The sequence below is a fragment of the Haliaeetus leucocephalus genome, unplaced genomic scaffold, assembly GCF_000737465.1.
Source record: "Haliaeetus leucocephalus isolate CR32 unplaced genomic scaffold, Haliaeetus_leucocephalus-4.0 Scaffold165, whole genome shotgun sequence".
Taxonomy (NCBI): Eukaryota; Metazoa; Chordata; class Aves; order Accipitriformes; family Accipitridae; genus Haliaeetus; species Haliaeetus leucocephalus.
In genome coordinates this window covers 862,243-872,632 of record NW_010972601.1, presented here as the reverse complement: position 1 = coordinate 872,632, position 10,390 = coordinate 862,243, and the positions used below count along the sequence as shown (strand labels likewise).

The 10,390-nt window shown below is 55.3% G+C and overlaps 1 protein-coding gene across 6 annotated transcripts in view; it reads right to left on the bottom strand.

The window, feature by feature from the left end:
* Positions 1-792: 792 nt before the first annotated feature.
* Positions 793-10,390, bottom strand: part of OSBP2 (oxysterol binding protein 2) — a 122,238-nt gene continuing 112,640 nt past the window's right edge. For 4 of the 6 annotated variants that reach the window (XM_010563352.1, XM_010563350.1, XM_010563349.1 and 1 more), the window contains 8 exons: positions 8,461-8,706; positions 4,866-4,986; positions 3,975-4,078; positions 3,465-3,560; positions 2,843-3,027; positions 1,759-1,979; positions 1,441-1,560; positions 793-937 (listed from right to left, as the gene is read on the bottom strand). In XM_010563352.1, the coding sequence (XP_010561654.1) occupies positions 894-937; positions 1,441-1,560; positions 1,759-1,979; positions 2,843-3,027; positions 3,465-3,560; positions 3,975-4,078; positions 4,866-4,986; positions 8,461-8,706 (1,137 nt within the window). In that variant the 3' untranslated portion in view covers positions 793-893. The other 2 variants (XR_774096.1, XM_010563348.1) reach the window with 2 other exon arrangements.

Sequence of the window (10,390 nt, the reverse complement as noted above, 5' to 3'; positions counted from 1 at the left end):
GCCCAGCAGATCCCATCTTTGGGGTCCTGCTACCCCCATCCTCCCCTTCGGCGCTGGGGACTGGCGGTACCTGCCTGCGTGGCCGGTGGCTGAGCACCGCTCGCTCCTGGTCCTCACCGATCATCGGCAGGGCTTGCTCCGCTTCTCCTGGCGGGTCCAGGGCCACAGCAACACGACGGCATGCAGGAGGGGTGAGCGGGGGACGTGGGGTTCCCCCAGACCTGTGCTCAGGCTGCTTTAGTGATGACCTGAAACTGCTCCTGGGAGAGACCAGCCACAAGGGAGGAGAAGGAATGGAGCCAGGCACCGGGCTGCGGGTGCCCTCGAGTGCCAGTGTCTGGCTTAATGGGGAAGACACAGGGATGGGAGACTCAGAACCAAGGCTGCATCCCAGGGAGGCTCCATCCCAGCAGCACCACAGCATCTCTTCCCTCCCCTCCTGCCCGGCCTCAGGCAGAGCTCAGCAGGGAGATGCTGTCTGAAAACCTGGCACCGGGGTCCAGGCTCCTGCCGGCCCCTGGGCTGCAGCCATACGGAGCGGGAGAGAGCTGGTACGCGGACCCCGGAGCATTGCTGGTCTACAAACCTCTTTGCCCTGTGTCTGCCAGGCGTTCCTGACCTTGGCGAAGCCATTTCCCCCTTTGGATGTGGTTGCAGGAAAACCAAACCAAACCAAAACTCACTCAAACCACTCTCACAAAGCATCATGTTAAAGACAGTCCTAAATCTTGACTAAACACGGCAAGACTGTAGGGAATCTGCTCATACACTTCTCTGAAAAAAAAAAAAAGTCACCAGCTAAATATCCTAAGTGGTATTACTGGGATGACTGGGCACTGCAGGAACCACCAAGAGCCTCCAGGATCACACGCCACAGCCCCTGGAGATAGTTTTCAGAGCAGGATACACGGTTGTTTGTGTCCATCTTTGAAGGAACCTGAACCAGGAGCAGATATTTTTTTAAAAAAATAATTCCATAAAGTCCACACACAAATGGGGGGCGGGGGGGGGAAATAACGTCAAAGAAAAGAGCTCACACAAATGCACAGCATCCCCACAATGCGAGCATCTTTGGAAGTCGACGTCTCAGCCAATAAAGCCGAGGCGCTGAAAGATATAGGCAGCAACTCCTGATAGCAATAAATATGCTAGGCTAAAAACGAACCAGATTCACGTGTCCTCATTCCTAATTAGTCGCTGAAAAAGCCATCATTAAAAAAAAAGGATGCTATTTATTAGTGCGTAAAAAAATAGGTTTGGAATCCCTGTTTAGATTTGCTTTTCAAATTTCTGCATGTATTGATTCTGTGTATGTATTTGCACTGTTAACTGCCGGCGGGACGCTGCCGGCGTGTCCTCACTGTCCCTCTGTCTGTCCCGGTGAATTGAGGCGCGGGGCCGGCCACCCCGGCGTGGCTCAGAAGATATCGGGGCACGTACTCCAGTCCTGCTTGTCCTTGGCCTCCCAGTAGCCACCCTTATAGACGCAGATCAGCTCCCCCGTCACAGCATCCACCTTGCGCTCAAACCACAGCGGGATGTAGCCTTCGTAGTCCTTGCCTGTCCGGGAAGAAACACGGGATAAGGGCTGCTTTTCCCATCCGAAAGCCAGCGAGTCCCACGCTTCCCCCAGCCACCCAAATAGCTTCAGGGTCCCCTCCTTCATCCCCCAAACCCAGCGGGGTTTCTTCGCCACATCCCCCCTCCCGCAGCGAGGTGGGGGCGGTCCCTGCCCGTCAGCATCCCAAAGCATCTCACCTTCCTCCAGGGCTTCCACGGCCTCGGCCTCTCGCCGCCGGCGCACGGCTCGCTGCTTCTCCTCCAGCCGCTGCTTCTCCACGTTGGCCTCGTCCCAGCGGCCGCTCTCCATCAGCCGCTGGTCGGGTCTCAGCCGGCTGTCTGTGGGGGCCACTCGTTCCTCGGGCTCGTTCAGGGTGAGGGCCAGGTCAGAGAAGAAATACATGTTCTCAGCGTTCTCCCTGCGGCCGAAGAACCCTGATCAGGATGGTGGAGGTGGTGCCTACCTCGAGCAGAGCTCCCCAGCCCTTCACATCCCTGCATCTCACCCCAGCCCTGCTGATGGTGCTCCTGCTACCCCAAACCGGTCATGTAGATGCTACTTGGGGAGCCTGCCTCCACCCTCTAAGTGGAGATGCCAACGACACCTCAATGAGCGTCTTGGAGGGGAGCAGACCCCTCCTCTGTTTGCTCCACACAGGGAAGCTAAAAGCCAAGCCTACGAACTCCCAAGTGCTGTACTGCTCAGCCAAGACACGACACAGCTTCACCCAAGAGCTGCTGGATCCCCAACTGCAGAACTGGTGGCACCAAACAGAGGACGCTTTCTGCAGGGGACCATTCCAACAGAGCATCTCCAGAGCAGGGACCGGCTGTTGGTGCTACCAAAGGCTGGAGACTGGTTTGAGAGCAGCCCTGCTGTGGGTAAGAGTGTCGAGAGAGGACTGCTCTCCAGAGGGCTAAAGTGACCGGTGGGACAGGATGGCCAGGGACCCACCAGCAAGGCAAAGCAGCCAACACATCTCCAGGCCGTAGCCAGCAGCCCAAAAAACCTAACCAGTAACGCTGATCACCCAAAACCTACCTGCAAGTGTCCCCCAGAGCCACCCCCTCCCCTTGCAGGGACCTGCTCTCCCCTCCTGCTGTGTGCTCACGCCCTGGAAAAAGCCACACAGCCACCCAAAAGTCCTGGTCCCCTTCCCACGTCCTCAGGGCTGGGCACACAAGCCCCCCTCCATCCCACGGGGCTCAGGGCAGCACCGTTAATCCCCGTCCGGCCGTTGCACCCCTGAGCTCAGCACCCCACGCCAAGGAGGGAACTCACGGGAGGGGGTACTTCTTCCACAGGACCTTTGGAGACAACGTCTGGTAGACGGTTTTCTGCTTGCCCTCTGTGCTGGTGCTGCCGTGGCTGCTCTGCACTATCTTGGAGCACTCCATCTTCTCATCCCACGTGCCAGACATGACATAGTGGGCTTTACCATCGGCGTCACTGACCACCCCTGTCACCTGGCAGAAGGAGATAAGCCCTGGAGATGTTTGGAAATGCCCAGAGGACAGGGAGAGGCGCAGGGGGACAGAACACCCTCCAGGTGCCCCAACCAGACCTGGCGCTGCGTGTCCTTGGACATCGGCTGCGCCCAGCACAGGGGGAGCGTGGGCCCATCCTGACCACGCAGGTGGGTCTCCAGCCCATCAAACCCTTCCCAGGTCTCAGTGCCGCAGATCCAGCACACAGAGAGCCGAAACACGGGCTATGCTTGGAGGTCCCCCCCCAGCCCTCCCTGGTGACCCATGTCAGAGGCGCCAGCGCAGCTCCTTGGCCCCGTGCTGGGGCTCATCCCAGCTGCGGTACTGGGACCCAGTGAGCCCAGCTTAGAGGGAAGAGCCAGGTCTCACCCCGCGCAAAGCTGCCAGAAGGAGCAGGGAGATTGCCAGATACGTACCTTTCGGGGGACATCTCTGGAGAAGTAGCTGTAGGGGGTAAATTTCAGCTGGCATTTATCTTTTGACTTATGGTTAACAATCTCTATTTCACCAGACTAGATAAAAGACACAGAACCACAGCGAGTGAGAGACTTTGCAAGGAGACAAATCAGGCGTTAGTTGTAGTGCAGGTACAAATCAACACCAGCTGCAGCACCGCTTCTGGCTGTAGCCACCACACTGGCCGCCCCCACCGGCTCGCCAGCAGCAGGGTAAAAATCCATCACACGCGTAACCACCCTACCCCACAGAGCTGCTGGCCTGGGGAAGAGCCATTAGGAGCTCCGAGAAGCCTCCCCCCCGGCCCTGCCAGGGAAGCACACCTTCCTGTTGCGGTAGGAGTACGATGGGGACACCAGGACGTGCTGGCATACACCCCAGGAGGGCAATGCCCTTCCAGCCCCTCTGCCCTTCCCCGGAGCCAGGTGAGGCCAGGCAGGACCCATCACCTCGGACCCACAGCCACCGACCTGGTCAATCCAGAGCTTGCCCACGATGATGTTGTGAACGGTGGAGGTGACTTTCCTCCAGACGTAGTGATTCCCGCTGGAGTGAAACTCTAGGTGGATTGCACCTGCGGAGAGAGGGGTGCCCTGAGCTCAGCGAGGGCGGACGGCCAGGCAGGGCTGCAGGCACGCACCCCTGGAGCACAGGGACACCCCGGCACCGTGCTCTTCCTCGGAGCCAACCGGGCCCCTCCACCTGCATCTCCCGTCATCAGTCCCCAACCAGGGCTGGGTCTGGATTCATCCCTCCCCTTGCTGCACACTCCGTGGTCTGCTGCAGTAAGGGAGCTGCAACAGCCGCAAGGCCCTCTGCCTTCTTCCCACCCCCTAAAAAGCACTAATTTTAAAAGCTGGTCAGAAACATGCCGCCTGGGTGACTCTCAGTGCCACAAAACCAGCCAGGCACCAGCACAGCTCTGGGACCAGCCCCAGGCATGCTGTCCAGCCCTGGGACAGGCAGAAGACAAATAAAACATTGGAAGGAGGCAGCTTATTGCATCTGGCTGCCAGGGCGAGGGTTAAAACAGGCAGCAAGCTAACCCTTAAATATCATTTAAGGAAAAACCAACTAATGGGCAAGCAGGATACTTCCAAAGCATATCTGCTATGGTGCTAGCAGCAAGCAAAGCAGTCTCCCCTTACAGTGGGCATAATTTCCATTTCCAGGGCAGACGAGTTATCATCAGATTGTCTGTGATTGGGAGCACAAATATGTGCTCCCTATGGTGCTTGGGGTGGAATTCACTGAGCCTTATGTGAGCCCAAGGGACTGGCACGTTGCTTAAACTCTTGGGTACTGCATGAGCAGCGCAGAAAAAAAAACAAGCCCTGATCCTCCCGGTACAAGTCACCTACCCAGTGGCATGATGGAGAGGTATTTGCCCCTGAACTTGCTGGCGATCGTGATTTCCTGCCACAACGTCCACCCTCGCTTAGAGTAGACGTGATGGGCAGCTGCCGGGGGGTGGTGGCTCACCTGGGGGAGAGGAAAAACAGCCTGTAAGGTCACAGCCACCAGCACTGGAGAGCCCTGGCAAGCACTTGCTGCATGACTCCTAGAAGAGGCAATAGCTCCACGTCAGCTTTGGCCCTAAGGATGCTCCGCTGCGCTGACCTGAACACCCCAGTCTTCTGCTGGGCATTGGAGTGACCTCCCACGAGGTACCCCAGCAGCAAATGGAAGAGCACCGAGCTCCTGCCAGGATTTTCTAAGGCTCATAAGCAAAGCATAAAATCTTAACTTGAGCAACCGTCGCTGTGAGATGATGCTGTACTGTGACACCCTGTTCTCCAGGGATCCGGGGTGACAAACAGGGATTTGCCAACACCCAGCCTAGATCCCCAGTAATCCCAGCGTAAAAGCACCTCTCCTGCCAGCAGCAGCTACCACTTCTCTGCCCAGGAACTTACGGGGGACACAGGTCCCCAAGCCATCCGAGACACACAGACCTGCCCAGCAAAGACTTTGACTTTGCCCCTACAGACACACTGGGCTGCAAAAGCAGACAGGACATCCTCCGTCCCGGGGATGACTTGTAACAGGACGGTGCTCACATTCCCCTGCGCTGGAAAAGCTGCCCAAACCCAAGACGGGAGCAGGATATCCCAGCCAGAGGTCTCTGCGCTCACGTGGGCTCTCACCCAGCTGACCCACAGCACTCTGGCACGGCGCACGCCACCCTGCACCGGGAATCCGCTAACCACTGGGTCCCAATGGCCATGTCAACGAGTTCAGAGATTATTTGCACGGATGTAATTACAGGCTGAGCACCCCAAGCTACTGGCTTACAAATGTGAGCAGAGCAAAAACCTCTCCATTAAATCCCACTATCACCGACAGGAGAAAATCCTATTTGGGTAACTGGATTTCAGGCACAAGATTATCAACGCTTTGCTCGGCACGTCAGCAGGCTGAGCAGCACACGCAGTATCCAAGGAAAGTTCAGAGCAGTGGGAAAGGCGTCCGTCCATCCATCCCACACTGACTGTGCTGACAGCAGCACCAGGGCAAGATGCACTGGCAACACTACACCAGTGCAAAGCTGCACTCTTGCTGAATTTGCCTTTTGAGATGGCTCCAAGAGAGAGATTTAGAGGCTTCGCTCATGGACCAAAGGCTCCAGAGTGCTGCAAGGGAGCAGGTTTGCTCCAAGTTACGACAAACCTAATTTCGGATGAAGCTCATGTGCCGTGCCAGCAAGGGAGGGGGACTCACAGACCAGGCAGGAGAGCTGCACCCAGGGGTTCAGTCCAGCCTCTGGCTCAGCTAATGTGGAGGTGTCAGAAATACCAAATTTGGGTACAGATGTAGCAAAATCCGGACCAACCAGAAAAAGTAATTCAGGGCACGTTATTACTTGGGAAGGGACAAGGATGGAGGAAGGAGGGTGGTAAAAAGGAGGTTGAAGGAATAACAAAAAGGAATGGGAAGGTATGGGAGTGATGTGGTCGGGGATGTATGTGACAGGCAGCGCTGGGCTTCATCACCGCAGCCCTAATGAGGGTAAGAAAGCCACCCTGTTGTTCTGACTGTACCCCAGGAGGATGAGGGGTGTTGCTGGCTAAGGGACAGATTGAGCATCCTGGTAAGGAATCATCCACTAGCTCTAACAGCAGGCTGAGCAGGCTGACAGCCCAGGGAGATGGAGCACCAGGGAGGTGTTGGAGAACAGAGACCCCTAATTTCAATCTGCTGTGCATAAAGTCAGCTGGAGAATTTGGCTGTGTGGCAGGACAGGGTAATAGCTGCCAGGTCAGGGGAGGTGAAGGCATGATGCTGCTGAGGTGGATGAACCTGAGCTCTGCAACATTCACAGCAAAGAGCCAGGAAATGCCTGGAGCAATGCTGCCACCTCTGATCTGCCTCCCGGGAGCAGGCAAGGTGCCAGGCAGAGCAGGACAAGGAGGTACGTTCGCAGCTGTAGCTTATTACACTCTGGTCAGCAGTGTCCTGGCTCACTGCAGCCAAGGGCATGAGCTCCCAAGGCTGGGACAGACCATATGGGCATCACTGGGGACAATCAGAGCTGGCTGACATCAGGCATGCAGCTTTGGATGGTGTGAAGGGACAGCAGAAAGAGGAATCTTGGAGATATCTACTGAAGCACCTTTCCTTTTGTCATGAGCAAAGGGTCCCATTTCCAGGAGACCCCACACAGCCTGTTCACCGTCACTGCCTGGAGCAGCGCAGCCAGCAGAGATGGGATGTGACAGGAGGTGCCGTCCTGCCTCACGCCAGAGCTTTGCAAGAGTCTGACGAGCTTGGGCACACATTACCATGGAGAGGTTTTGTCCACACCTACATGTCCTGCGAGGAGCTGATGGCAGAGCATGGCACCTGCTACAGCGACCACTCCAAACCTGGGTACGAAGGGCCACGACTTGGAGAAGATGATGATGAGGGACAAACTAAACCACGTCAGGGGGACACGTGGATGCTGGTGCAACCCTGACCCTCCTCACTGCGTATCCTCAGCATGCCCCATCCACATGTCTGATACATGCTGTGAGCATCACATAGCACAGCATGGCATGTCCAGATTAGCAGCAAGACCCTTTTCCCATGTGATGCTCCTCCAAAAAACCCACAGGTCTCAGGGCACGGTCTGTGGAACAGCTCTGCAGATCTTGGACCTGCATCAGCCTCTACAGAGTGACAGAGGTTTGTGGTTTTGTTTGATGTTTCTGAACACTGAAAGATGCAACAGTTACTCTGTCTCTGAGATGGCACAGCCACCCCCTGGAGAACAGAAAGCCCCCATCAAAGTGATGTCCTCCCTGAAAGGGGTGATAAATGGCCCCATCCCTCCCCAGGAATGCAGGATGGACCAGCCAAGTGTGCTAAATATTAAACAGTCGATTTTCTTCACAGGTCACAACTCATTAAGCACTCCAGGTTTTTAATTAAGACCTGCTGTTCGATGCATGCCAGATGCACTCTGTGATTAGAACATGGGACTGTCAAGAGTTTCTCAGGTTGCCCCCAGGCTCCGAAACTAAAAATTTTCAGTCCAACAATAAAGAAATGAGACCCTGAGACACCCTCTGGGCCAAAGATAGCCTGAAACAGTTTGGGGGCATCACTGCATAGCTACAAAGGAGCTCGGGTGAGGAGAACTTCTCCCTTTCTGCTCAAGTGTTGAGATGTAAAAGTAACCCCAGCTCCAGGCAGGCTACCAGGAGACCTGGCAGGGTGAGGGACACTTTTCTCCTCCCCTTCTTTGCCACCTCCTGCTCTGCAACACCAGGATGGGCACACTCTGCTTCTGAAAAATGGCTTAGGCTGTGCCTGCTGCTGCTTCTGCCAATGCCAGCAGCAACCCGCTGGCTGTCTCAGCCAGGAGGAAGGCTCAGTGCGAGGAGATGCTGGGTCTCCTTCAGAGAAGGGCTGCTTTGGCTGGACATGAGCAGCGGGGCAGATACACAGACCCTTCCGCAGACCCTGGCTCACCTGCTCGCACAGGGAACGGAAACCAAACTCCTCCAGCCGGTCGAGCTCATAGGTTTCCCCCAGCAGTGGGTTGAATGGCTTTGCAGTGCGGTGGACAGTTGTCGAGTAGGAAGACACCGAAAACGCAGCGACGAAGCACATCTGCTCCGTGGAGCTCTCGCACTTGACCGCTTTGTCCAGCAGCTCGTGGTACTCGAGGTCCTCTGTCAGCCTCTGCAGCATGGAGAGCGGCTCATTGAAGTTTACCTGGAGGGGAACAAGTAAATGTTAGCAAAGCAGGAGAGATGCCAAGCAGGGCACTTCACCCTTTGCCTTTTTCCCCCAGCACTGTAGCCTGCTAAGCACTGGCATCCCACACGTTCGGCTCTCTGAGCATGGTGCAATGCGCTCCAAGAGTCAGGGATTCAAGGTGAATGGAAACCGCTGAACCGAAGCAGCAGCCCCGCAGCGCAGCTCATGGCGCGGGGCTGGATGTGACAAGGCATGCTGCACACGTGCTGCCCCTGCAGCATCACTCAAATGTTAACCAGAGGCAAGAAAGATGTGCTCTGCTCTGCTCCTTGAACCGTACCACAAGAGTGCGAAGGCTTTGAAGTTCCCAGCTGAGAAGAGGTGTGCCAGGGAGCCAACAGCCCTGCAAGCTAACCAGGTATTTCCTTGCTCCAGTGATAGAGCACCACTGACTCCCAAAATCAGCCTCAGCAGTGAGACCAGCTCCCTCCTGCCTCCCAGCCAGCATCCCACCAGCTATGAGCAAGTGGCGACGCGGGGCAGAGACGTACTGCTCCCCGGGCTGCCCTCCATCGCCTCCTGGCAAAGCCATCCCTATGCTGGGCTGCAGCCCAGTTGCTCAGAAAACCTTGAAAAGCCACATTCCAGGGTCTCCCTGCTCCTGGGACTGCCCCCCCACAAGAGCACCCGAACCGCACGTGTGAGCTAGAGGCAGCAGCGGCAGCAATGCCCCACGGGGCAGAGAGCAGAGGGGAAGCTCTGTCCCTGGTGAGCCCGAATGAGTTGTATTTCCACTCCCAAGTCATGACTTTGTCAATTAGAAACCTTTGCCATACATTGCCAGGTTGGACAGGCTGCAAACATCTCTGGAAAAAAAAACCTGGTTGATTTTAGCAATATTTTTTGATCTGAAAAGAATTAAAATAAAAAAAATAATTGAAGGGAAGATGGAGATACTTTGTCTCAAAAGGTCTTCTGCCTTGAAACCACGTGAAATTCACTTTTTACCTTCAGTTCAGAACAAAGAAATATATTTTAGAAGGAGCAGATGGTTGAAGGATGGGAGAACCACTTCTATAAGCCAAGTTACACATTTCATACTAAAGAAAACAAACTCCAGATTGTTCCACTCGGGGATTTGGCCTGTAAGCAGCAGGGATCTTACAGCATCTGAGAAAGAAAGAGCTGTGTAGCGAGGGCAGCATCACATCCACACAAAAAAGCAAATCACTGCCAGCTTGAGATAACTCTCAGGAGAGATGCAGGTGGCATGAGAACAAAGCCAGCAGCTGCATCCTCTCCACCAGCACCACTCGGGCAATGGCAAAGCAAAACCTGTCCATGGAGGAAGGAAGATGAACCCACCCAAAATGCAAAATCCCTAAAGCTGTTTTCTTCCTTTACAATGCTGCAGATTTGTTCATTCAGAGGAAAAATTAAGGAGTGCGCTGTTTGCACGGAGAGGTTTTTCAGTCCATCACATCCCCTGGGAAGGGGACAGGGTCTCAGAAATGCTCTTAATTTGCCAAGAATCAGGTGAAGCACATAGAAGGAGAAACTCCCATCACTCAGGGCACACAACAGGCTCACTGACAGTCTGTACTATAATTAACCACGTTTCCAAACAGCCCTGAGCCGGCCGCTCTGCTTCCTTCTCCTCCTTTGCTCCATTTACCACAATGTCAGCTTGAAAGCCCTC